The sequence below is a fragment of the Penicillium cosmopolitanum genome (genome assembly GCF_028827165.1).
Source record: "Penicillium cosmopolitanum strain IBT 29677 chromosome Unknown utg000006l:49.0-5199605.0:1.0-5204138.0, whole genome shotgun sequence".
In the NCBI taxonomy this organism is placed as follows: domain Eukaryota; kingdom Fungi; phylum Ascomycota; class Eurotiomycetes; order Eurotiales; family Aspergillaceae; genus Penicillium; species Penicillium cosmopolitanum.
In genome coordinates this window covers 799247-825114 of record NW_026622676.1, presented here as the reverse complement: position 1 = coordinate 825114, position 25868 = coordinate 799247, and the positions used below count along the sequence as shown (strand labels likewise).

The 25868-nt window shown below is 50.0% G+C and overlaps 12 protein-coding genes across 12 annotated transcripts; 5 read left to right on the top strand and 7 right to left on the bottom strand.

Annotated features, from left to right (window-relative positions):
* Positions 1-199: 199 nt before the first annotated feature.
* N7509_004837 (MAM33 family protein) lies at positions 200-1283 on the top strand (the record flags this gene model as incomplete). Its single annotated transcript, XM_056629474.1, has 4 exons — positions 200-380; positions 487-667; positions 727-844; positions 912-1283. 4 exons carry the CDS (start codon positions 200-202, stop codon positions 1281-1283), a joined length of 852 nt encoding a protein of 283 aa, XP_056488776.1.
* A 218-nt stretch (positions 1284-1501) lies between these two features.
* On the bottom strand, positions 1502-2638 carry N7509_004836 (fungal specific transcription factor domain-containing protein; the record flags this gene model as incomplete). Its single annotated transcript, XM_056629473.1, has 1 exon — positions 1502-2638. The coding sequence occupies one exon, from the start codon at positions 2636-2638 to the stop codon at positions 1502-1504; it is 1137 nt and encodes a 378-aa protein (XP_056488775.1).
* A 923-nt stretch (positions 2639-3561) lies between these two features.
* Positions 3562-4534, top strand: N7509_004835 (NmrA/HSCARG family protein; the record flags this gene model as incomplete). Its single annotated transcript, XM_056629472.1, has 2 exons — positions 3562-3816; positions 3875-4534. The coding sequence occupies 2 exons, from the start codon at positions 3562-3564 to the stop codon at positions 4532-4534; spliced, it is 915 nt and encodes a 304-aa protein (XP_056488774.1).
* A 137-nt stretch (positions 4535-4671) lies between these two features.
* On the bottom strand, positions 4672-7907 carry N7509_004834 (uncharacterized protein; the record flags this gene model as incomplete). Its single annotated transcript, XM_056629471.1, has 3 exons — positions 4672-5684; positions 5740-6198; positions 6263-7907. The coding sequence occupies 3 exons, from the start codon at positions 7905-7907 to the stop codon at positions 4672-4674; spliced, it is 3117 nt and encodes a 1038-aa protein (XP_056488773.1).
* Positions 7908-8809: 902 nt separating this feature from the next.
* N7509_004833 (uncharacterized protein) lies at positions 8810-10964 on the top strand (the record flags this gene model as incomplete). The annotated part of the gene is made up of 5 exons (XM_056629470.1): positions 8810-8961; positions 9017-9284; positions 9341-9539; positions 9606-10010; positions 10063-10964. The coding sequence occupies 5 exons, from the start codon at positions 8810-8812 to the stop codon at positions 10962-10964; spliced, it is 1926 nt and encodes a 641-aa protein (XP_056488772.1).
* A 171-nt stretch (positions 10965-11135) lies between these two features.
* N7509_004832 (DNA primase subunit PRI1) lies at positions 11136-12731 on the bottom strand (the record flags this gene model as incomplete). The annotated part of the gene is made up of 2 exons (XM_056629469.1): positions 11136-12273; positions 12346-12731. The coding sequence occupies 2 exons, from the start codon at positions 12729-12731 to the stop codon at positions 11136-11138; spliced, it is 1524 nt and encodes a 507-aa protein (XP_056488771.1).
* A 415-nt stretch (positions 12732-13146) lies between these two features.
* Positions 13147-13515, top strand: N7509_004831 (uncharacterized protein; the record flags this gene model as incomplete). Its single annotated transcript, XM_056629468.1, has 1 exon — positions 13147-13515. The coding sequence occupies one exon, from the start codon at positions 13147-13149 to the stop codon at positions 13513-13515; it is 369 nt and encodes a 122-aa protein (XP_056488770.1).
* An 824-nt stretch (positions 13516-14339) lies between these two features.
* Positions 14340-15338, top strand: cspA (putative cell surface protein; the record flags this gene model as incomplete). The annotated part of the gene is made up of 2 exons (XM_056629467.1): positions 14340-14691; positions 14752-15338. 2 exons carry the CDS (start codon positions 14340-14342, stop codon positions 15336-15338), a joined length of 939 nt encoding a protein of 312 aa, XP_056488769.1.
* A 1605-nt stretch (positions 15339-16943) lies between these two features.
* On the bottom strand, positions 16944-17392 carry N7509_004829 (uncharacterized protein; the record flags this gene model as incomplete). Its single annotated transcript, XM_056629466.1, has 2 exons — positions 16944-17133; positions 17220-17392. 2 exons carry the CDS (start codon positions 17390-17392, stop codon positions 16944-16946), a joined length of 363 nt encoding a protein of 120 aa, XP_056488768.1.
* A 1291-nt stretch (positions 17393-18683) lies between these two features.
* On the bottom strand, positions 18684-20349 carry N7509_004828 (threonine synthase THR4; the record flags this gene model as incomplete). Its single annotated transcript, XM_056629465.1, has 2 exons — positions 18684-19935; positions 20000-20349. The coding sequence occupies 2 exons, from the start codon at positions 20347-20349 to the stop codon at positions 18684-18686; spliced, it is 1602 nt and encodes a 533-aa protein (XP_056488767.1).
* Positions 20350-20770: 421 nt separating this feature from the next.
* Positions 20771-21980, bottom strand: N7509_004827 (NAD(P)-dependent alcohol dehydrogenase; the record flags this gene model as incomplete). Its single annotated transcript, XM_056629464.1, has 3 exons — positions 20771-21061; positions 21132-21740; positions 21804-21980. The coding sequence occupies 3 exons, from the start codon at positions 21978-21980 to the stop codon at positions 20771-20773; spliced, it is 1077 nt and encodes a 358-aa protein (XP_056488766.1).
* Positions 21981-22956: 976 nt separating this feature from the next.
* N7509_004826 (putative AP-1 adaptor complex subunit beta) lies at positions 22957-25547 on the bottom strand (the record flags this gene model as incomplete). Its single annotated transcript, XM_056629463.1, has 6 exons — positions 22957-23410; positions 23464-23825; positions 23879-25085; positions 25168-25299; positions 25375-25395; positions 25471-25547. 6 exons carry the CDS (start codon positions 25545-25547, stop codon positions 22957-22959), a joined length of 2253 nt encoding a protein of 750 aa, XP_056488765.1.
* Positions 25548-25868: the final 321 nt, after the last annotated feature.

The following is a 25868-nucleotide window of genomic DNA, read 5'->3' as shown; positions in this document are numbered from 1 at the left end:
TGTTTCAATGACTATAGCATGCAAAACACCACATGTAATATGCCTATCAACTAGTATGTACTGTAGAATGGAAAACGGCAGATCTGCAGGCGGTGCCGGGCTCAACCATGGAAAAGGCTTGGCGTGGCCTCCAGCTTCACTCCGCAACCCGCAACTTTTTCTTGTCCTTTTCATCAACCACACATCCCCCATCTTCACAATGCTTTCTCTCCGTGCTTTCTCCCGTGCCGCCCCGCGCTTCACGCGCTCTGTCGCCCGCACTTCTCTGCGTCCGGCTGTCCTTCCCAAGACTTCCTTCGTCCAGCCTTGGAAGCAGGTTGCTAAGCCCGCCTACGCCAGCTTTTCCACAACCAGCGTCTTCCGCGAGCCCGCAGCTGAGGGTAAGTTAATTGTGATTGGTCGCTCTGATGGAATTGTGATGATTCCAGGTGTTTCCGGTTCGGGGTTGCGAAGAAAGTTGCTGATCATACGATGTTTACTTGATAGGCGATGTGGAGCTGATCGCGAAGCTCGACGAGGAGCTCAAGCACGAGAAGGCCTCTGGTGTCGAGGATGCCCGTGAGCAGAAGGCCAGCATCGATTACGTTCTCGATGCCGGCGAGTGGAAGGTCAAGGATGTTGAGGGCGAGCAGGAGGTTGTCCTGACCAAGAAGTTTGGCAACGAGACGTAAGCATATCCGTTTCTGAGCCCTAGTCGTTTCATAGCTAACATAAATCCCAACTTAGTATCAAGGTTACTTTCACCGTCGCCGATATCAACAACCTCGCCGAGGACCCTATGGATGAGCTGGCCGATGAGACCCTCGGTGATGAGGGCGAATACCAGGCCCAGCAGAACAAGGACGTTGAGGGTGAGGACGAGATCCTCCCCCCCTACCTTCCCTGCCCGCATCAACGTTGCTGTTGAGAAGCCTAGCAACGGTGCCCTCCTGGTCCAGGCCGTCATTCAGGACGGTGACCTCCAGATCGAGGAGATCGCCCACTACAGCAACGCCGAGGTTGCTAACGCCCAGACCGCTGAGAAGGACTGGACCCGCCAGAGCCTCTACGCCGGACCCCCGGCTGAGAACCCTCGACCCCGAGCTGCTCGCTTTCTGGGGCCGCTACCTCGAGGAGCGTGGCCTCAACCTGGAGTTCCAGAACATGGTCACCGACTTCATTGCGTACAAGGAGCAGAAGGAGTACATGCGGTGGTTGGAGAGTGCGTATTCCTTTTTTCCATCATTGATTTCCAAGCGCTAACATCTTTGTTCCTAGACGTCCGCAAGTTCGTTTCTGCTTAAGCGATGAACTCACTCAAGTTGCCCCTTCTTAATTGCTCTTCTGAGAAGCTCCTAGGCCATGTTGTCCAGGACCAGCGTCCCTGTTTTCCTTTGTGCTGTACCAACTCCCATCAACCAAACTGTTCGTGAATGTGCTTTGAGCGCATCTGACCGTATCTGTACCAATAATTTACCCCATATATGAACAATCAACTTTCAAGTTTATCTTCGAATTGATACTAGAGTCTAGTTTCACGTAGCCAATCAATGCTCATCTCCAATTCTGAAACCCCAAATAGATCATCTTGCAGGTCTTGAACAGATCTTTTCTGGTGGGAATGCTGGCTCGCTAGTTTCGCGGCTCGCACGGCAGCAGTGCGCTCTACCAATTCGCCGAAGGGTTTCTCAAAGGCAGTATGATGCTGCACATTCTGTTGCCACTGGACCAGCATCTTCGTCACGACATCCCAAGCATGGTCAGTCTCGGCGCACAATGGACGAGCACATAGTTCCGTAAGCAAATAGGCCATAATATACCACTGCTTGTAACTTTTGCATAGCCAGGTCCACTGCGTGGTGACTGGATTCGTCTGTAACAAGTATGAAAAATTAACACTCTCGACAGCAGTCTCAAAAGCCGTATCGTTGCGAGGTGAATTTGAGCTCGGCGGCTGTTCGCAGGGCTTCTGGACAACCAGCCATGCTCTTGCCAGTTGGAGCCGGATAATAGTGGCAGATATCCATTGTAAAGGCATATCCAGATCAAAATGGCTTAAATACTTATCGTGTAGCATTTTGCCAACCTTTGTTACTATAATCTCCTGGTCGGTCTGGGGAATTGGAACACTCTTTTCGAGTATCGTCGGAGACCAGTATACATCATTGAGTACCGTCGAGCACATGATGCAGTGTGTGATATCAGTGAAAAGTTTGCTTTCATGCGGGAGACTGGTCATTTCTGGGAAGAGATCTTCTCCATCAATATTGGACGGGTACTTTGTGTCAAACATTCCGGGTCTGATTTGCGTATCAACAGCCTGCTCCTCGGAGGAAAGCATATCCAGGATACAGATATACCACCACAACCGACGTCGCATTTCTGTCTCGAATGGACTGAGGTCTAGCTTCTCTCCATCTACATGGAGCTGCAAGCTCTGAGCAAGTCGAATTATCACAGCAGTCTTCGCCCAGACTAGTCTTGTGTTTCCGCCCGCTCGAGAGCAGAGCAGGAATAATACCGCAGCTTGGAGAATGACGATATTCTTAGCCTTGAGGATGTCCGCTGAGTCAAGAGCCCTTTCAAAGGCGATCTCGTAGTTTTCTCTGACAACATCATATTCCTGGTCGATTTCGGACTGGCATTGCCCTGGGACCATGCTGATGACACCGGAGAAACAGATGGCGAGTACTAGTGACTCATGTGCGGCGTCTAATTCGACACCATTCGCTGCATTATTGATTATTTGTTGCGTTGATGGAAGATGTAGAATGGCGATGAGAGGTGCAACATTTTCTTCGTGCAAATGCCATAGTCTCTGGATCTGTCCAGGCTGAAAATATTGAAGGCGAAATTCATCTACCAAGAAGCCATCACGAATGTTACAGGACTGGCCTGGTAGGCTAAGCGCGTTCAAGTTGGGAGTAATAGACCTCTGGGGCGTGTGGCTTGGTTGCGAAAGAGATTCCGCTGGGTAACTTGAAGTTATATTTAAATTGCCAGTGGTCGATCGCAGCTTGTCTACCTCTGATTCCAACTCTTTGAGACGCGTAAGCAGCTCGCCAACGGGGGGTCGATTTAACTGTCGCGGTGCGCGTTTATCCCCAGGGAAGATGCATTCTTCTCCATTTTTGATACATGCGGCGCAAGGACTTTTCCGACTGCATTTCACTTTTCTTTGATTGCATCTTGTACAGCTGCGTTTGTGCAATGGGATCTCCACGCCGTCGGGTTTCGTAGCCTTATGGACCATCACGCTGAGATATGGCCTTTCACGCAGAGCAGAAAGAAACGTGGTGTATTCATGAGCTAACTCATGTAGGAAAGACAGAGATTTTATTTCAGATCTGTAATCAAGCGATCGATTATCTGACCTGCGGTGAAATTGAGGGGGGGATGGATGTGGGTCCGTGGTGAATTCGGGATTGAAGTCGATGCCGAGATTATCAATGGATGACGTGCATATCTAAGCCGAAGACCGACTTACTCAACTCTGAAATTTGCCATAAATATGTGATTTTCCGTGGGAAAAAGTAAACTTCTAATTTATCACAACCTCAAATTTAATTTCTCACGCCCAGAATGCCTCGAACTGTCCTCGTCACCGGTGCCACCGGAAAACAAGGTGGCAGTGTGATACAAGCACTTCTCGATCAAAATGCAGACTTTGAAATCTTGGCCGTAACCCGAGATGCCTCTTCCAAGAGTGCCCAGAAACTTGAGAACAAATCCTCAAACATCAAACTTGTTCAAGGCAATCTTGACCAAGCAGAAGATATCTTCATCTGTGCTAAGAGGGTCACATCGAATCCTATCTGGGGTGTTTTCAGCGTACAGGTAACTATGATGAACGATCCTTGAATTGAATATTATGCATCGTCTAACATATTCTTAGGTCCCGGTCCCGGGTGGATCAAATCATGATGCAGAAGAGAAACAGGGAAAGGGGCTGATTGACGCTGCCCTTAAGCATGGCGTGAAGTTTTTCTTATACTCATCCGTTGATAGAGGTGGCGAAGCCTCATTTGACAGCCCTACACCGATCCCACACTTTATCAGCAAGCACAACATCGAGCATCACCTTGTTCGAAGGGCAAAAGACTCCGGAATGGACTGGACGATTTTGCGCCCGGTCGCCTTTATGGAAAACTTCACTCCAGACTTTTTCGGCAAAGTCTTCACGACGTCTTGGAAAATTGCTGTCAAAGATAAGCCTTTGCAGTTAGTTTCAACTAAAGACATCGGGTTCTTTGGCGCGAAGGCTTTCCTCTCGCCTGACCAGTACAAGGGAAAGACCCTCTCGCTTGCGGGCGATGAGCTCACCTTCAATCAAATGACTGAGACTTTCAAGTCCAAAACTGGAAAGAATGTCCCGATGACTTTTGAGTTTGTTGGTAAATTGTTGATGTCGATGATGAAAGATCTGGGCTATATGTTCCAATGGTTCTACGATGTTGGATATGGTGCGGACATTTCTGCGCTCAAAGAAATAAATCCTAACCTGAAGGATTTTAAGACATGGCTCGGGGAAGAGAGTGGGTTTGAAACAAAATAGACAGTTCCTTATTTCTGGCTGTATATTCTTCTCTATTGGCTGGGATGTCGGTACCCCTAATTATAGACAAACTATATTTTTCAAGTTCTCATTTCAATGCACGCATCTAAGAAGGATAACTCAAATTCAACACGAAGTCACTCATAATCCGACTCAAGACCGGACCAGGCTCCACTAATGGCCGGCTGTGTTTTCCTCCTTTGTGATTTAGTCTTCGAATCTGAGTCAGATGGCCATCCTGGTCGCAATGCTTCTGGGTGAGGGCGGCCTGGAGAGGCATTTAAAGTATCCTTAGGCAAGTGAAGACTCTCGGACCTGTCATGACGCTTAAATGACAAGAAAGCTTCCGATGAACTGGATCTAGTCATTTCAGGTCGGGTTCCTAAGGATATTGAAGCATCCACGCCTTGTCGCAAAGTCGTGTATCCCTGAGACCCCCATCCTGTGGTATTCGAAGACCTAGGTAGAGACCGACCCTCTCGATAATTGTTTTGACCCCCAGAGTGGCCCTCATAGTAATCAAAATCCAGATGCTCCTGTATCACGGGCTTTTCGGTCATTTTTTGTTTGAGCCGACTGACATGATCAGCGCGGTTCCCCTGTTCCAGCGCAATTTCGGCATCCGTCTTTCCCATAGTTTCGTTCATGTACATCTCAAAGTGGTGGCTTGTTTCTGCGACAGCTTTGAAATGCCTTGCCTTTAGCTCACCTTGTAACGCCTCGGAGGGGGTGTTGGGGGGTTTCTCCATCTCGCGCTTTTTCGCGACAGTGCGCATTTCGAATCGTGCCAGCGCCGCCGCAATTTGAAAAGCATTCCGAATCTGTCTTCCGTTCCATCTTCCCTTGCCATATTGATGCTGCTGCCAGTGACTGAGTGCAAAATCCAGAATCTCTTCTTCGTCGACTTTCAATGGTAATTCGGGAAGTTCATCCGAGTCACTGCCGGTATCGAGTATGATGTGCCGTTCTTCCTCAATCTGTTTCAGTTTCCTTATATTGATTCGCCATATTCCCTCTGTCTGGTTCTTGCTCAGTGGCGGGTAATAGAGGATGACATGGATTCTAGACTTGAAAGCTTCGTCAAGCGTTCCGACTCTGTTCGTTGTCAAGAATAGGATACCGTTGTAATACTCCAGGATACGAAGAAAGACTGTTTGCCTGTAATTAGCTCAAAGCTCTTGAAATTTGGGACTTGCAAATCGCACCTGATACCAGAGCATTCCGCTTCAAATCCCAGGTCGACCGTTGTGACAGAAACACATCTGCTTCATCCATCAACAGAACACAATCCCATAGATGGGCCAGTCGAAAGATTTCTTTCAGTGACGATTCCACCTCAGACGGAGAGAATCCAAGATCACCGCATGTAATAATGAAGAGGGGTTTTCTCTTTGCATTGGCGACAGCCTCCGCCGTGGAAGTCTTTCCAACCCCTGGAACACCATGCAGTAAGATGACGAGTCCCCTTCCCTTGTTCTGAATAATATCCTGACTCATATTTGCCATCTTCGGGTCTCTCTCGATCTTCTTCCTTTCAAAGTGTGAATCAACCACCGCATTGATCATCTTCTTGTGCTCCTTCGCAATGAATACATTCTTAAATTGCTCGCCTTGATCTACCACAAGTCTGAGTTTTCGAATATCCACTGGGACGAACTTACGGTCTTGAAGGGAATAAGCAAAGAGTCTTCGAGGGGAATAAAACAAAGTCCTCATCCTCGAGCTCACCACTCGAGATTCCATCGGGATTCCTGCGTCTCTCCCTTTGCCCACTAAGGAATTTGTCGGTTTTGAGGTTCACATTTCTTTCTTTCGTGTCAATGGGTGCGCCCGAATATATTGCATCTTGGAAGTTTGCTGCGACCTGTGTCCGCTCTTTATCGGTCCAGATAGTTCCAAGAACATCGTCAGCCATAACCGAATGGTTATCCTCGCCATCGTGCAAAGCTGGTATATGCGAAATGGTCGACCAGCGGGGATGTGCTTTCAATGCCTCGACAAAATCGACGATCACATCACTGTCAATGTATTCCGGATAGTCATAGTCTCCAATAGTCCAGCCCTTGTAAGACAAATACTTTTCGGAAATGCACTTCTGAAAGAGTCTCCCTTGGTCATCCAACTCTTGCAGTATCCGTTGATGGTCCTGGGCAAATCTAACAGGATAAATGTCCAGCGACTGTATATCTTTCTCTCCTTCAAAGTACGGGATCGTCACTTTCCCCTTCACTGGGATGTATGATTCACCGTTGTGATCGATCGAGTAACACCTGATCAATACTTTGTCATTTTGGGAATACCCATCCGTACCATGGTCAGGGTAAGTGATCGAATATACTCTCATCACCCGTCGGCTTCGAAAAGATCTACCCCTTGCCTTGCCATTTGTGGGGTCCGCGGCATTGGCATTGAAAAGGAGCCCTCCCAGGCGAAATAGATACCACAGATCGTCGAACCTGACTCTGTGCGGAGTAACTTTGCCGTTTTGCTCATCAAATTGATGATAAAGAGGAATCACTTCGCTCTCAACAAATTCGACGTAGACCCTCATGGCCCGTAGAGCCTCGACACTATCCATCATGTCCGCGGACACGGTAGATGAATTTCTCTTTCTCGTGCTCCCTGGCTCCAATGCACTCTGGTCTGTTTTTTCTCCTCTCAAAATAGACCAGTGTTCGGCCGGTTGGTTGCGCTCCGTTTCGCCCCATTTTGCTTCCAGGTCAGAAAGATTAGTTTTCATGGCATCATGGTAAAATATCAATGGCTTGAAAGGGCGTGCAAATGTTGTCCAGTCCATTCTGCCGTATCCGATGACTTTATTAAGAACGAGGAGAAGAGATGGAGATCGGATTCGCACTCTATATGCAGATCTCACGCTTGAGGGCGTAGATCTTTCTGATCGCCTCGGTTTGCCACGATTGATTGGGAGCGTGGGATTATTGGTTGGGTCAAAAGAGATCTGTGGACCAATTTCTTCAATCTCTTGCTTCAGATCAAACCCTGCGCTGAGCACTTCGATTGCGCATTGATACTCATCGTCTCTAAAATTGTTTTTGAACGCATCATAACTGAGCCATGCGACCTGGGAAAGCGTTGGTAGAGAAGAGGGGTTCGATATGCGGCGGGCTTTCTTTCGTATGACTGATCGGCTGCTAGCCATTTCCTTGTCGGTTAGTTGCCTTTTATCTTTCGAGTTCTCCAAAAGCTTTGCTTCGACGGCAGCTAGTCGTTTCTCCAGAACATAGATATGAAGTCTCTCCTGTGAAACGCTTTGAGATTGTACAACTTCCCACGGTTTCAAATTACTTGGAAATTGACCAGCATTTTCAACCTCGGATTCAGAGTCGGAAGCTAGACTTTCTTCTTCTGGCATCGTGGAATCGGAATCAGCCTACCGGATTAAAAAGGTTAGCTTTTTATAATAATTTCCTCTACGAGAAAACTCGCCCCTGTCACCATTTTCCCAAAGAATCTTCCTGTCGAATTTCCTTTATGGTTAGGTTGCATTTGGATAGGCATGGCTGCCCTTGTCCGCGACCAGGAGAACAGAGGGAGGTTTTTGCAAGCTAGAATTGTCGCGAAAGATGTCGATAATACGACGTCAAATAGAATTTCTCAGAGGAAGGCTTTGCTGAAGCCCCAGGGATTCGAGCCAGACGATATGCTTTTGATTTCTAATAGTTGGCCCGGGAATTACATGGGTTTAAGCGCCGCCGCCATGCAGCCTACCACACAATCACCTGTCAGCACACAAGAAAAAGCAAGGCCGCTCAATTAGATTGCCTTCTCGTATCAATTTAAGCTTGCGAGCCCAGCTAATTTCTGAGAAAATGAACAAGTCTGCGGGTAGGGCCTCTTCTATCGAGCTTACTGCGTAGGGGCTGGGGGCATTGGATGATGATTGGCCCCATGCGCATGGCTTTTGCCCGGGCGATGCATGCGAATGGCCGGCCTTGGAAATGATTTCTGTGAGTAAGATGGGGCTGATCCGGCTGAATGCGTGTTCTGTTCTGATTAGTCTCCGAGTCAGTTGGCTTGGCTGTTTCTTTTGATTACCAGCCCCTCGTGGTGGCAGAACGAAGTAGAATCTGACAATCAGCCTCATCGAAAGCCTTTCACCAGGGCGTCTGCAGGGATGTGGGAATAGCAGTACTCAAATCATCAGACACCCTCTGCCTGCTTGCTTTATATTCTGTATCTTGTTTCCCCTTCTTTCAAGTCTACATTTGTTGCCCAGATATAACAATTTTGTAACAAATAACAATAAAGAACTAGATGAACTCAATACGAAAGGCCGAATCGTCTCCAAAGGGAAAATTCGCGCGAGATTTCATATCCACTCATGCATCGGAGCATCATGAAGCGTTTCAGAGGCGCGCCTACTTCGATGCCCAACGACAAGAGTATGTAGAATATGCCCCGCATCGGTAAGTGTACTCGCATGCGACACTCAGAAATTCATGCTCATCAAGCTGAACGCAGTGACTTGGCAGCGGCACTCGAACGACGTAGGGAGAATGGAGATTCATGCTTCGACGCCGTGGGGAAATGCACATGGGCTGATGTGCTTGATGAGATGAGCAGGGCTGAAGAAGAGTACTTTTCTAAAGGCCGAGGCTCAAAGAACATTGGTCGGAGAGCATTGAGGAAAGCTGGAGACTATGCTTCCGCTATCAGCCCGTGGTTTAACTTAGTTCCCGATGACGATGGCATGAATGTCCTGAGTGGCGGTCTTAGACTTGTCTTTTACGTGAGCAGCTGGCTACCTTGTCAATTGAAAGAAGCCGGAGCTTAATATTTTTGCAGATTGCCAGGAAACAGGCCGAAGCCCGAGAAAAGATCCTGAACACATTTCGGGATTTTGTAACAATTCTCGACGCAACGCAAATCAAACGGCAAATGTTTAGGTCCAACGAAAAACTCCGATCATGTGCATTAGACTTGTATGAGGCCGCTCTGACTGCTATTACGAAACTGATCCATCGATTGAACCGCTATCATTGGTGTAAGTTTCAAAGGCTACTACTGTGCAGGATCTCAAATGAGTCAGCTTATGCTGAGTACCGGCTAGGGGATCAAGCTCCAGCATTCGCCTCGGCGCCTATCTTTTCCGCAGCAATTGACGATATATTATTCGACGTTAATAAAAGACTAAATGACCTGCACCGGTGTCTCGACGATATACGTGACCAAAAACTCAATACTATTCACCAAAATGTTATCTCAAGTCAAACAGAGTTGCATGCAGTACGCCTGAATACCAAAACAATTGAAATTGATGTTCGAAACTTGAACGACGATTTTAATCATTTTGCGCAGCAGGCTCAAGTTGACCAGGAGAAAATTGATAGTATACAGAGTGGGGTTGAACGGATTAACGAAAATATCGATCGCTTGCTGACGGAACATGCACTTGACGCGAAGACCGGGCTATACCATATGCTTTTGGATACCATTCGAGGTACAGCACCGATTTGTATGGGTCTCTTGGTTTTTAGTATCGAACTGACACCTGTGGACATGATTAGCATACGAGCAGCATAAGACCGCATCCCAGAGACCTAATTCCCCCAAATATCGCATGCTGCAACTACCCCAACTGTTAGAAGCATTACAAATATTTTATATGAGACCGACGCAAGACCTCGAATATGTGGCTCGACAGGGGCATACCTTTGATTCGAGAGCCCAAATGCAGGCTCAGAGTCTAACAAAAACACCTGAGTTCGAACGTTGGCTTACCTCACATCGGCCGGACCTGCTTCTTGTTGACGGGAACGCATATATCCCGGGCCCGGGCCGTATTTCGGCCATGTCAGTATTTTGCGCAGTCTTGGTGCTTGGTCTGATGAAAAGTAAGAAACACATAGTGCTACACTTTTTCTGTGGCCAGCACACAACCTCCCAAGACAATATGAGCGGACCGAAGGGACTCATGCGAAGTATAATCACGCAATTGCTATATTGTGGAAAACAATTCGATATCGACTTCATCGATTCCCGGACTTATCGCGAGTCACTGGAAGCACAATCTCTTCCGCATCTTTGCGACATATTCTGTAAACTCATTGAGCAACTTCAACTCGACACGAGTGTGTTCTGTGTCGTTGACGGGGTCTCCCTATATGAAGGAGACCACTGGCTCGATGAGCTTTGCTGCGTATTTGAGACATTAAATGCGCTTGTCGAAAACGAGCACCTGCAGCCGATATTCAAATTATTACTCACGAGCCCCTTTGCTAGCCGGCAGCTTGGACACCAAACCGCGGCCTCTCGGAAGGTAGTTCTCCGGAAAAGCACTGTGAATGGTAGACTTATCTCCGAAGCATCCGTTTGCAAGAACTGGGGAGGTCGAGAGCGATGCAGAGCCCCCTCATCGGATGTACAAGTAGAACATGGCGAGACTTCGGATGAAGATGAGTATGAATGAAAATACTGGGTGCAGTTCAATAGGTGGAAGGAGGTAGTATGATATGTATAAGACTAAATTCGTTGTAACACCAGAAAAACGCCTGAAGAGCTTGCCGAACAGCGGGGGAAATATGCACAGCTCTTCCAGGATGATAATCACAGAGCGTAAGATCGTAAAATGCCAAGTGGCTCAGAACTCCATCGGGTCAGCCTTCACTGCCGTTTTGGTGTCCTCGCGTTCTCGCTTAACTACCCGTTCCTCCTTGAGAAGACCAGCAATAAATGAACGGAAGAATTCAATATATGGCTTGAGACTAGTCTTTTCATAGTCCTGCAGTTTGCGACCACTGCCCTTGATGTCCGAGCCATTCATCGCGCTGCCGTCCGCATCGGGCATATCCGCCTCCGTGGTGCCGGCGGGGTGTTTTGCATCATATTCGTCAATCTCTGCCAGTAGCTCCATGACAGTTGGAACGGAAAGAGGATCAAACTCTTCTGCCTTGCGAGGGTCGATAGGAACACAAATTCGGCCCGTGCCAGGATGAATGACGAAGGGACTTTTCAACAAGTGAATCATCTTCTTACTGACCTCGGCATCAAGGCGCGGGTAGGTGTATTCCAGGACAATATCTTGCTTTGCGTCGCGAAGAGTGGCAGTGTTCAATGTGCTGCTCTTTCCGGTCTTCGCCAGGGAATCTATATCGGCCCATTTGCTAACGCTAGGACGATCCGGGGACGAGTCCCATTTCCTTCGCAAAGCGTCATTTAATGACTTATCGGGCAGCAATCCCAGGAGTCGATCTGCCTGCTCCGAGCCTGCGAAGGTATCCTGGTCGACCAGTGTCGTCTGCGCAAAATGATTCTTCAAAATGTCAAGACTGCGCGTAATGTGAGGGTGCAGCGGCCTCTTGAGGTTCACTCGTTTGCCGCTCTGCGATCCTCCTCGCAGAATCTCGAGATAACCAGCGATCGCTCGGCGTCTATCGTCCGACAAATTGCGCGCCCGTGGGTCGCAAACCCAGGCGTGGGCACCACGACGACCGGAGTAAACCCAGAGAATATGCTCGAATCCAAAGTCGTCGCGTAAGGCGGCATCAATAACCTTGATTGCCATTGTAACAAAAGCCCAGCACTTGGCGCAAATCGTGGCCTTTTGACAACATGTTCGAATGTCGTCGTAATCGGTCATATCGATATCGAAAACGAGCTCTTTGGAAACCGGTTTCATCTGGCCTCCTCGAAGGGTTTTGCGATCGCGGGGGTTGGTGCTGTACACGGGGCCAATTTCGAATCGAGAGGGGTTCATTTTGAGAATGTCCTTTCGGAATCTGCAATCGATTCAATCAGATCCATGCTCACATTGCATTGCAGTTATGAGAGGTCAGTGCAAGTAAACTCACAGATCAGCGGTAGGATATGACTGGTATCGGAGGTAGGCATCATTCTGGAGGGTCAAGGCGAACTCTCGGTTTCCAAAGTCTCGGGTTGGGACAATTCCATGGTTGAGCCATTGGAACAGGTATCGGAAGGGAAAGAGTCGTTGATAGAAAGCGAGCATGACATCCGAGTCGACACCAGATGGAGCCGGTGCAGGTTCAGGCGCAGGGGCCGGGGATGACTCCATCTTCACGTCTTGCGCGGTGGAAGCTGGAAACTCCTCGTCCGAGTCGTCGTTGAAAAGATCCTCCACCTTCACGCCATTCTCGGTGGGCCCCTCCACGGGGGCATCCGGAAGCTCCTCATCGTCCTTTCGGGGCGAGCCAGCAGGCGACACTGGGTGTGGCATGGCGGGCAGTGAAGTCAAGTCTCAAGTTGAAGATGTGATGCGATGCGATGTGATGATACGTTCGAGATCATGGGCGACGCGTTGAGACGCGTCGTGCCCTAAACCCTAGGTCACGTGAGTGTGATCTATATGCCCGCAAACGGACGACGCGTCTCTAACTCTACTCTACTCTACTCTACTGGACTGGACTGCATGGCTATAGACATGGCCAGTCGACTCAAGACTCGCCGCATGTCTGGAACTTGCAAGGCCGGAGGAGCACTTGGCCTTCACTCAACACCCTTGGAGTCAGGGTTTTTTCCCCATCGCCTTCCCCTTGCCGTTTGCGGCCGTTTTGTCACGGTGCCTGCCAACACCTGGAGCTCCCCTGGATGACAACAAGACTTCCACCCTGTGTTGCTCAATAGCAAGAAACATGTCCGCCAATCATATTAACAGAGCAGCTGTTTTTTGTTTCAGCGGGGTCAAGGGTAGAATTTTCATCGTCTTATTCGGGAACTCCTCCACGCTTCGCCAGTGGGGATCAAAGTCCAATCCGGTCAGTCGAGTCATTATCGCCTCGTCATGGACTGAGAACGGTCCAAATCCCACCATCACTGCCAACTTTTCTTGCCATGCCTCACCTGCGAGAACGATCGCTTCCTATACGGGATCTCCTTTGGCGGCCAAATGGCCAGGTATCCGCTCCACATTCCGATCATCGGGAATTGCCAATGAGAAGAGGGCTACAACTCTCAAGGCCATGGTCTACATTCCTGGACGCTCCAGGAAACCCTCCGATTAGTCCACTCGCGCTCTGTCTTCCCTTGAACGGCGTGGGCATGGTTGGCACCTCCCGCACCTTCCAGCTCGTAAGGAGACAATGCCTACTAAACAATTGATTGGAGCTCGCTACTCTTCACCAGTTGACACTGATCCACCGACGGTTGATCCCGAATTGAGGCTTTTGGAAGATTCCGCATTCGTCCTCTGGTCACCTTAGCTGGATGGACAGCTCTTGTTTTGATTTGAACGCTTCTTGGCGCCGGGACATGCCTTCAGTTCACCTACCAAATTAATCCCCTTTTCAGATCTGTACAACGAAACCTCTCGTCAATCTTGAATGATCAGCATAGATCAAATCTCTGCTTACCAATTTGACATGGGGACTGACATTGCAGATCCACTTCGCCGATCACAGCTCTTCTACTCGATCTACTTCCGCATTGGGAGGTCTGGTGGATCCTCAATGGACTACTGGCCAAAATGATACTGCAAGATGTCACGTTCGCATCTCAATCCACCATAGAGACGTATCATCGCCCACTATTATCACCCTATAGCCGTCCATTGGTGCCTCTGACAGCCATGGTTCTACTGTCGCTGTTCCTGCTTTCAGCCAAAGACAAGAGGGTGTGGATCAGGACAATTTTTGCTCTCCTATGCGAAAACATGGAAGTTGGATCCATCATGACTTGACATAGATATAATCTCCTTTCGAAAACAGCATAAAAGGCCCCATCTCCTGCCTCCTCCTCGACATTTCTTTCTTACTTTTTCCACCTCATCTTCATTCGTTACCATCTCTTTTCAAGCAAGTTCTCAAGGAAAAACCTTCAATTTCTCGAAATGATCCCCTCCATTGCTCTTGTGGCCCTTGCTGCCAGCCCGGCCTTCGCCGGTGTGATGCAGGCTCGTGGTGAGGACTTTGTCCGTCCCGTCGAGAACCACTCTTCGGAGCACCACCAGGTGTCGACCACCCCGTGCACCACCTCGACCACGTCGACCACCACTCACCACAGCACCACCCCGTGCACCACCACCAAGTCGACCACCACCCCGACTACCACTCACCACAGTACCACCCCGTGCACCACTAGCACCAAGTCGACCACCACCCCAACGACCACTCACCACAGTACCACCACTCCTGTGAAGCCCACCACCAAGATCATCACTGTTGTGACCACCTCTTGCCCTGGTATGTCTTGATAAATCATATGGCCATACATCTTGGGTATATCTCTAACTCCCCATCTAGTCACCTCCACTGTTGTCAGCTCTGGCTCCGTCACCTTCACTGTCCCTGTCACCGAGACTAGCACCATCACCCAGACCAGCACTGTTGTCTGCACCGAGTGCGAGAACATCCCCACTATCATCAACCAGGTCTCCAGCTCGGTCCCCAGCAAGGCCCAGTCCATCCCGGTCATCCCTGCTCAGCAGACCACCGCCCCCGCTCAGCAGGCCTCTGTTCAGCCCTCCCAGCCTGCTGCTGCCTCCCCCGCTCAGCCCGAGCAGCCCGCTGTCTCTCCTGCCCAGCCTGAGACTCCTGCTGCCTCTCCTGCTCAGCCCGAGACTCCTGCTGCCTCCCCCGCTCAGCCCCAGACTCCTGCTGCCTCTCCCGCTCAGCCCCAGACTCCTGCTCAGCCCGAGTCCCCTGCTCAGCCCGAGTCCCCTGCTCAGCCCGAGTCCCCTGCTCAGCCCCAGACCCCTGAGACCCAGCCCTCCACCCCCGCTCAGCAGAACCCCAGCACCAGCTCCGTCCCCTTTAAGGGCGCTGCTTCCAACACCAAGCCCGTTGCTGGCCTCTTGGCCGGTGTCGTCGGCCTGATGGCTCTTCTGTAAACGCGCCCTAGGGCTGAGTACAGTTTCAACATTTCCTTGTTCACTTGTACCTGAAATCCCCGGACTTTTTCATGATTTCTCGCTCGATCTTTGTGGTGGAGATCTGAGGATCTGAAATTCCGGGATGTTGTTGTTCCTCGCCTGACATTCATGTCATACTACGACCCGCTTGATCTCTCCCTTGCAAGGGCGGAAAAAGAGTTGCTTGGTCATTTCGAGATCTTGTTTGTTTATTCTTTTGTTTGATTTAGATAATACATAATAATAATACTAAAATTTGTTTTGTGAATCTTCAACTCCATCTCTACTACTAGTGATGATAATAACTCCATATCGCTAAGACAGTAGACAATTTTCCCTGGTATCTTTCTCAGTGGCTTCCAAGATTTATGTTTTCTTTCCAGAAGCATTCCAGGGCGAGCTTCCAGGGGAAAGTTCACTGGGCTCCACGATGCGGCGTTCTACAACACCTACGACCTCGGAACTGCGCCGAATGGATGAGAGTAAACAAGACTCTTTTGCGATGCCGTGAGCAGCATCGCTCGTTGAGGAACGTAAGCTAGAAACCATCATTCAATCCTCTACAATGTTTGCCCTATTCAAGTAGATCACCAGGCTCGCTTGGCCGTCTCTCCTCTCCAAGGTCCTCTCCAAGGATGTAGCAGATCAACCCGGAAGCAACCCGCTGAGCAATTTATATTTAGCAGGCGAGATGATATTGTCTCTGCTCCAAGTGAACCAAAGATTGGCGTTGCATAACTATAACCCTATTACTAGACGCAACCAAGATTTGTTGTCCAATCCATGTGAGCCAGGACTGATTCTATTTGTTTGTCCAGGTACTCCATACTTTGGCCACTACTCAAGGTGCAGGCAAGGACAACATGGATAGCAGCCTTCTCCGGAGAACAGACTTCCAACAGTCCAGTTCGCTTGGAATAACATGAGCGTCGAGACATGCGGTGCTATTGAAAGTTTCTCTTAATCCTGAAAGTATTTGGAACTCAACCAAAAGGGCTAGATATTGTGCGATTCTTTACGACCGCCTTACTTCCGTCACGTCGTAGCGCGTCAATACATGATATCGAAATACAGGATTCTGAGTGCAGACGCATAGGTATAGCATAGTAGAGTAGAACACCCAATCTTCTCCAAGCAGTCAGACAAGCCGACAAGATTGATGAAAAGGGGTGTTCGCGTCGATCGGAGGTAGTGTAGGCCCAATGACACGGTGCGGCGAGGCATGCGCAAGCACAGAGACCAAGCCGCGGGATCCAAAAATGAGAATAATCATTGATGTTTTCCGGAGAAAACTTTCAGAGATTAAACTGAAAAGAACAGATACTACACTTGATCTAAGCCAATTGGCAAAGAGAGCTGGAAAAGAAAAGAAAGAAGAGGAAGGAGGCGGGAGGGAGGAAGTACTTATACCTTTGGTGGGCAGGGCGGTGAGTCATCAACCGGCGCTAAGCTTTAGCGACAGCCCGTTCTAACAGGCGGCGTCTACTTTGGGTTAAGATCGATGGGTATCTAAACATTCACAGCTTGCCATACTTCACAGTTCACAGTTGATGGTCACAATGTGGAAGTTAATGCAAGTGCTAGTTATTCCTTCGCAGTTCGAAGTGCTTCGGATGTGATAGTTTCCTCTGCCTGGTTTGCACGAAGGACACCCGCAATCATCGGATGATGAAGTTCGATTCTCCCATCAACGATGGTAATGAAGCCTTTTGAATGAGCTTGGAAGCCCGATTTCACGAAATCGGAGTTCCAGGTATTCATGAATGCCCCAGCCCTAGAATCGATGAATAAGTATATGAGTACTTGATATACCCAGGAGAAGGTCTTAGCAAAGCAGCGTCTAGAATGTAAAACACGCACCACGCAGTAAATCCACAGCTTCTGGCTGCGAGTGTATGATCCTGCTTGAGAACAAGCCAATCCTTGAACAACTCCGTATTCGAAATCATCACCTTCTTGCTCAATGCAGTTGTATACCGTTCCAGGACCTCATCAACAACAGTCGTTTTGTCACGAACATCATTATATCTCATCGCAATCAACTAATCAGTTGGGGAAAACCCCCCTTCCCCGGTCAGCAGCAGTCCAAATTCATAAATAACATCCATCAAAACTCAAAACTTACTGGAAACTGATTACAAACGACAAAAGCTAGATTCGGCTCACAACAAACACCAACCCACCCATTCCTCTCCATCTCATCCACAATAGCACCCTGCAAACTTCGATTATCATACTCAAACCTCTCAGGTCCCAATCCCCAAAACAACGGATCCCAACTAAAACCAAACTCCCCTTCTCCACAACTCCCCATCATCGAACAAAATCTCAAAAAGACTAGTCATAAGCAAAAGATGCCCACTATACATACTATTCTCTCTCTCAATCGGATCAGCCCACGGTTTCCGAAGCTCCCTGATATCGGGATCGACCCTAACCCCGACTGAGAAGCTAAATACCAGTAACCCCAGACCTCGCGACGGAGCATTTTGCGAATTAGCCGCCGGATTAGCTGTTTGAAGAGACTGCGCATTAGGGGGAGTCGGTGGTAGTGGGCTGCCCCGGCTGCGTAGGCCATTGTTGCTAGTTGGTACCGGTATGCGTCGAGGAATTCTTGCATGGGTTCTTGCGTGCCCATGTGTGGCTATTCTCCGTCTGGTGCGGTGCTGAGGTTGTGGATGTGTCGGAGGTGGCCTGCTTGTTTCTGGGTGAGCTTTTCATAGTTGTTGATTTGTATGGGGAGGGTGGTTTGAGGGTTGGTGCCAGTGGTGGTGGTGGTTGCTGCTGTCATGGTTGAATGTGAGTATCGGTAATACTACTAGTAATTGTTGCTTGTTAAGAGAATGGAGAGGAAATCTGGGGTAGGCAAAGAAGTCCAAGGAAGGCAGTCAATTCTATTTGAGTCCCGAGTCTCTTCCCCTGTTAGGTATGGTACGCCTCGGTGAGGTCACTCACCTTCTTGGCTTGGATTTCAAGAACTAGTGCTGACATTTGCAGGCGACCAACCCAGCCTTGCGCCACGTTTATCCTATTGTGATGCAAGTTGAGGCCCGAGGTGAGGGTTTCCCCTCCATTCTTAAGGTCTTCTTTCTCCTTGGTCAGAAATAGATAGGTTCCAAAAATGGTCAAATGCCAGCTGCGCAGGCGCGACATCTCTCTTGTTCGATTGTAGAAAGATCTATATAACATGAATGCAAGCATCGTACCATTTTCTGTCATCAAACAACTTTTGATAAAGTGCCAATAGCATGGAGATGAAAATGAAAAATGAAATCAAATAAATGCGGAAGGGGTCTATGCATAATCAACAGAACGATCAACGATTTACCGTTGACCCTGCAGCTCTTGTTCAACCTCAGCCTTCACGATTTCACGAACACCCTCCCAGCCAGCACCGGCGGGGACCGGGGTGACGCGGCTCTCGCGCTGCTCAAGGCCGATAAACTCCTTGGGCAGAATCTCCTGGAAGACATAGCCGTCCTCAGAACGCAAGGCCAGGTCAACCGAACCAGCAAACTTGGCGGGGTGGGCGGTGGACAGGGAGATGTGGTAGGCGCCGGGGTATTGCTCAATGGAGCGCTTGGAGGCAGCAATACCAACGGCAGAGTGGGGGTCGAGGATGTATCCACCAGTCTTGGAGCTCTTAGCACTGCTAGGTCCGTTCTTGGGGAAGCAGGTCTTGTAAACGCTGCGGATGGTGGAGATGGTGTCCTCGTTGCTGACACGGTGGCTCTCAAAGTCCACCTTGGCAGCCTCGAGCACAGCAGCGGGAACTTGGAACCCGCCTTGAGACTTGAGCTGATTCAACCAAGTGGTGACGCTCTCACAGGCGTGTTGGCGACGCTCCTCCGCGGTGCTGGCGCTGTCGGTCTGGAAAGCCAGGAACCACAGCAGACGCTCGAAGTTGCTTGACACTAGAATATCCATCGCAGGGCTGTGGGTCTCCTTGACGGCCTCGGAGGATGCATCCAGGGCCTTCTTAGTGTAGTGGCCACCACTGCGGAAGAAGCGGTCCAAGATGTCGTTCTCGTTAGTGGCGATGGTGAGCTTCTCGACGGGGAGGCCGATGCTCTTGGCGAAATATCCGGCAAGGATATCACCGAAGTTTCCAGATGGCACCACAACGTGGACCTTCTTGTCCTTGTTGAAGCTGGTGGCCTTCTTCTTCAAAGAGAAGTAAGAGTAGAAGTAGTAGGTGATCTGAGCGAGGATACGGGCCCAGTTAATACTGTTGACGGCTCCGAGGCTGTGGGTGGAGTTGATATCTGGGTCGGCGAATAGGGCCTTGACGATGTCCTGGCAGTCATCGAATGATCCCTCCACAGTCAAGTTGTGCACGTTGGGGTCGAGGACGGTGGTCATCTGCTTCTCTTGAATGGGAGACACCTTTCCGTTAGGGAAGAGGATGAAGACACTAGTGTCCTTCTTATTGCGGAGGCCGTAAATGGCTGCAGAGCCAGTGTCGCCGGAAGTCGCACCAACGACAGTAAGGTGGTGGCGGTCCTTGCCGACCTTACCCTCGTTCTCACGCTTCAGGAAGTATTCGAACAGGTTTCCGAGAAATTGAAGAGCGACACTTTGTGATGTTAGTTGAGACGCAAGTCCATGTAACATCGGGTCCTGGAAAGACATAGACATACTCCTTGAACGCCCGGGTAGGCCCGTGCCAAAGTTCCAGCAGGAAGAGGTTTTGCTCGGGGTCGAGTTCGACCAGGGGGGTCCGTTCGGGGTGGTCGAATGTAGAGTAGGAACGCTTGATGATATCCTTGAGATCGTCGGAGGGAACCTCATCGGGCGAGACGAAGAGGGACATGATATTGAAGGCGAGGTCCTCGAAGCTGGCGTCGGCCCAGCTCTCCCAGTTCTCGGGCAGAGAGGGGATCTCCTCAGGGATGAACAGACCACCATCGCTGGCAAGGCCCTTCATCACAACATCCTCGAAGGATTTCTGCACGATAAGAATTGGATCAGCGAATCTGTTGCTGCGCATCGAGACACCCCACTTATTTTTTAAAGCGCAAACGTACTCCGGACTCAGCACCCCGAGTGCTGAGGTATTTCTGTGACAGTGTTGGCGACATGATGTAAAAGACAGCGAATCAGTCAATTGACTCGAAATCAACGGGAATGCAGAAGAAAGCAAAGATCGGAAGAGGCAAGGCGGGCAAATGTGAATCATCGCGTGTTCCGCGGGGACTTTGGAGGGGCCCAATCAATCGGGTTTAGCGCGGCCGAAAACGGAGACCCGTGGCGATTCGAGCCTTCTCATTGGAACTACACTGACCATCTACATCTACTACAGTAGTACGGTACACTGCAATCTTATATCTGGTCTATTGACATTGTCTATCATCTATCGTCTATCATATGATCACATCTATACTTCGTACTTCGTATCCTCATCATCAACATTACTCGTTCGCCAGCACATAGCGGTAACGGGCCTTGCCAGCCTCCATCTCCACAATCGCACGGTTGGCATCCTTCATGGGGATCTCCTCGATCCAAGGGTGGACACCGTTGTCGGCGACCAGCTGAAGCATCTCGCGGATCTCATCGGGGCTACCAACCAGAGAGCTCTCCACCTTCAAGCGGCGCATCAAAGGACGAATGGGAGCAGACAAGGTGCCATCGTCAGGAAGACCAACCTGAACCAGACTGCCGTTGGTGCGAAGGAGACCCAGGTACTCAGTCATGGGCATCTAAATTTCAGAATTAGCCTCTCATTCGGTCTTTCGGTCATTCACCCCATGAAAACTTAGAAGCACTCACCTTGGTAGAAGACACAGTGGAAACAATCAAATCCAAAGACCGAGCATGCTTAGTAGCCCAGTCAGGCTCATCCTCAGTCGCAATGTAAAGATCGGCACCCATCTTCAACGAATCCTCGCGCTTGTTCAATCGGCGCGAGATGGCAACGACCTTATCAGCCCCCATAGCCTTGGCAAAGAGAACGCCAAAGTGACCCAATCCACCAACACCAATGATACCAACCCGCTTGCCGGGTCCGCAACCATTGTGCTTCAGGGGACTGTACAGGGTAACACCACCGCACAGCATGGGCGCCGCCTCAGCCGAGGAAATCTCATCGGGGATTCTGATGGCAAAGTGGGCTGGTACGCGGTTGTACAGAGCATAACCACCGTAAGACTTGTCGCCATTCTGGTGGGTGCTGTTATAGGTGCCGGTGAACTTCTTCGAGCAGTATTGCTCTGAGCCCATGGCGCACTCTTCACAATCGCCCTGGCGACCCTGGCACGAGTCACTCTGGGCACCCACACCAACACGGTCTCCAAGTGCAATACCCTTGACTTGAGATCCGACACGCACGGCCGTGCCGACGATCTCGTGGCCGACGCAGCAGGGGTACATGGTAGGTCTCTGTATAAGGTTAGTTGGAGTTATATGGACGAGACTACTATAGGATAGAATAGATGAACTCACCCAGCCGCTGCGAAGAGTATGAATATCGGAACCACAGATACCGCAGTGAGTGATCTTGATATCGACATCAGTCTCCTCCCACTCCTTGGGGGTAAACTCCTGCCATTTCATGTTTCCCTCGCTAGAGCTGGAATCCAGGCCCATCCAGCCCTCAAACTTGTAGTCTGTTTGCGTCATTGTTCAAGTTGTTCTTTTCCCTCGTGAATACAGATTGATCTGTTTAAAATCGGACTCGATTGCTGGGGCCACAGCCCCATTTATCCCAAAAACAGCGGGTCCCAGTTTCCTTCCCTCCCCACAGAGACCGATGGAAAACTCAGTCGGGAGGGAATTGAATTGGTCAGCAATGGCAAGGTGCGGTTTCCGACGGAAATGATAATCCTTTTTTCTTCTTGAGGAGTCCTTGGCCCCGGAGATATTGCACTTTTGGGGCAATTAGAGCCTGGAGGCGTGAAGCTTAATTTGGTGGTCAGATTGTTGTTTTTACTACAAGTACGAGTAGTACTACTGTACTAGTACGAGTACTCCGTACCTTGGGGAATGGAACCCACTTCTTTTTCCACTGCTTGCCAATGCTTTTCTATGTATACTCGGGTAGGAAAAAATTTCATGAGAATTATATAGAATTGGATCCATTCCAAGGTTCTCTGTACTGCTGGTAGTCCCGGGTGGAAAATATTCGCAGCCGCAATGTCTTCTTAACTCCGCCGATGACAATCCCCACGCTAGCAATGCACGACTACCTGCATGTTTGCAGGGATACTCTATCACCGCTACCTATCTCTTAATCCCGACCGATGACAAATTTGATACTAATAGATACAGTACTCAGTATCCTATCCTACTACTACCCAGTCACATACTCAGTACCCTGAATTGTTAGGATCAACCTACTAGTACTACACTCACTCTCAGAAAACTATATTGCAACCGCTAATTGATTGTCATGGACGGTTTTCAACAAGGTAGAAGATGTACATACAAGCCCTTTTTAGAAGTCCAGCACATGCATACCAGGATGAAAAAAAATTAAACATGTAAAAGGGACAAAAATAGAAAGGAAACGACTCTATCTCGTTCTGTTCAGATCCTCGCTTGAGAAACACTTGGATATAAAAAGTAACCGGCCACCCTCCTTTTCACACAACCCCCTCTAGAACAGGTCCATGATGTCCTGAGTGGATTTCTTGGACTGATCACCAGCTGGTGCCGGCGAGGTATTGCCAGACAAATCAAGACCGGAGAAGCCATTCATGAGATCGGCGGAACCGCCGCCACCGCCGTTAGCAGGGCTGCTTGATGATGGCTGCGCGGCACCAGAGTCGCCAAATACGCCGAGAAGGTCATCCAGGTTGTTGTTCCCTTGGGGTGCAGGGGCACCACCTGCGGGAGACTGCACGCGGACTGGGGTACCGGCCAATCCCTCGAGGCCGGACATTTGTCCAGTGGGCTCCTTTGACGCGGACGCAGGGGCACCGCCGTCGAAATCGATGTCCAGCAGGTTCTCGACGTTGTTTTGTGTCTGTGCAGGGGGTGTGGCGCCGCTGACTGCGGCGGCGGCAGCTGCCGCGGCCAAGGGGTTTTCACGGGCGTTTTGGATTTGCTCCCTGTGGTGGAATTAGTAATTGTGTAAACTTCGGATGGAACAATGCAAACGTACTCGATGGCAGCTCGCTGAACAGCGTCGGCGCCGAATCGGCCCTGTCCGACGAATTGCTCTGGAGGCTTGTGGTAAACGGAGGATAGAGTGGACAGCTCTTGGAGAAGCCGGTCCAATAGGGCTGGCGGAAGGGAGGAGATGGTGGTGACAATGGGGGGCTTATCGGATAGGACAATGCTCTTGGTGGCATCCTGGTCGCTGGTGTTGGACAGGAGACGCCAGTAAATGTAGGCTCGGTCGCGAACGTCCGGGTTGTCATTCTCAGCAGTAGCCGCCTGAAGAACCCGTTGGACCAGGCCTTGGGCCTTATCGGGCCTCTTCAGGAAGAGTTTCACAACGGCAGTAAGAATTTGCAATTGAGTCTGGTGCATATCAGTTTCAGTGGCTTGGCTTTGTGGGCAGGAAAAATGCATACCTGAGAAAATTCCTCATTAAATCCATCGACGAACCCACCAAGAATATCACCCGCGTTACTGATCTTTTCGGCGTACTCGCCCACAATCCAAATCAATGCGGCTCGGGCGTTCGGCTCATCCAGCTCATCAATGCACTGACATAAAGTAGGGATGATCCCTTCATAACCAGGGTACTTCCGGAAGATATCTTTGATAACGACGATAGCCTCCTGGACAACATAGTTCACCTTGGTGTTGATCAGATCCAAGAGAGTGTTGACGCATTTCTCGCTGGCGGTTTCAATCTTGATAGCAACCTGGCCAATCGCTCTTACAGCACGGCGCACAAAGTCCATATCAACCTCCAGAGCATACTCCTTCAATTCGGCTAGAAGCTGGTCGACATTGCGGTCGTTTGCTATCCGCACCATGATCTCGAGCTTCTGGAACTTAACATAGGGAGGGTCGTTATACTTGCAGAAGAAAACCCGCAACTCCTTGTTCAAGATATCAGGTTGCTTCTGCAGTAAAAGGTCGATATTTCGCAGAGCAACATATTGCACCTCGGGGGCGGAGGAAACCAGGGTCACCAGAGGTGGAGCCATCTTCTTAAGGTAGGTCTTTGCCAGCTCCGGACCAACATACTTCATATGCAAAAACACGCACTTGACTGCTGCAAGAACCACACTGGGGTTGGCGTGTTGGAACTGAGGCGCAACCCGTTCACAAATATGCTCCGATTCCTTGACATCGGCGGTTCGGTATTCGGCGAGTGTGCAGAGAATGGTCACGCGTCCCCATTCCGTACATTCGTTCAATGCCATAAGCATCTTCCGCAGTGTGTTGGGGGTCACTTGCAAAGCCTTGGTCTCGGGGGCGGTATGGGCGATCTCTGAGAGCGCAGTGACTGAATTGGCCACCACCATGGGGTTCGGGTCGCCGATCATCTCCTGGAGCATCTCCAAGAAGCCGTTCTCAAGGCACATGCTGGGGTTGAGATCGAACAGCTTTGCGACACAGATGGCGGCGGTCTTGCGGACATATGGCGATTCATCGCGAAGGGTCTTGCGCAGCGGTTCCTCCATATAGTCCACCATCTTTTCCACCCGAATACAACCCATCGTGCGAATGGCCAGGGCTCGAATCAGTGGGTTAGGGTCTTCCGAGTCTTGTACGAAGGTGTTGACGGCGAGAATGCAAAGGTCCGGATGCGATTTGGCGTAATTCCTAGATGGAGGGTTCCAACGGTCAGCACATGTGCCTCCTTTCTCTCTCTCTCGTTGTTCTCTCTGCGTCGTAGGACACCCACATGAGGTAGAGGTAGACCAGTTTCTTCTGTTCCAAATCACCCGTAGCAATATTCTTCAACACATCGGGAAACAGAGCCGAGACATCCTTGCCCAGGGTCATGGCCATGATCGTCTTCTGGATAGATTCCTTCCTATTGATCTGTCAGCCACGCCACGCCGTTTCATATGCCATCAATGCCTGTGCGACATTGGAATATCCGACATACCGTTCGTAGGCATATTGGGATCTATAAAACTGTTAGTCTTTCTGCCTCCTAGATCGAGGCCCAACGGCCACCTGTCCACGGAGGGGGAATACATACACGAGCCCAGCTCGCAATTCAAAGGTCTCTCCTTTCCGGGGCACCGCAAAGGCGCCGCGGATCTTGTTCATCGCCATGGCGAGAAGAAATAAGCTTCAGCAACGACCAGGTCGTGCCTCCGCCAATGACAATCGGGGAGGGGAGTGGAAAGGGTCGAAGACAACGGGCGACTGCGGGGATCGAGAGCTCTCACGGTCGCGCGAGGTGAGGCTCGGAGGTGGTGATAGGAGATGGTTTCAAAGTATACCCTCCTCTCTTGGCAGGGACATTGAACGCAAAGGAAAAGAGAGGAACTGGGAGCGGAGGAGATTCCGGAGGGTGATGGGGGGGAAGAAGGAAGAGAGAAAGGGTGTTTGGGCGATCAAAAGTTGTCCACAAATGACGGGGAGGAAGTTCCC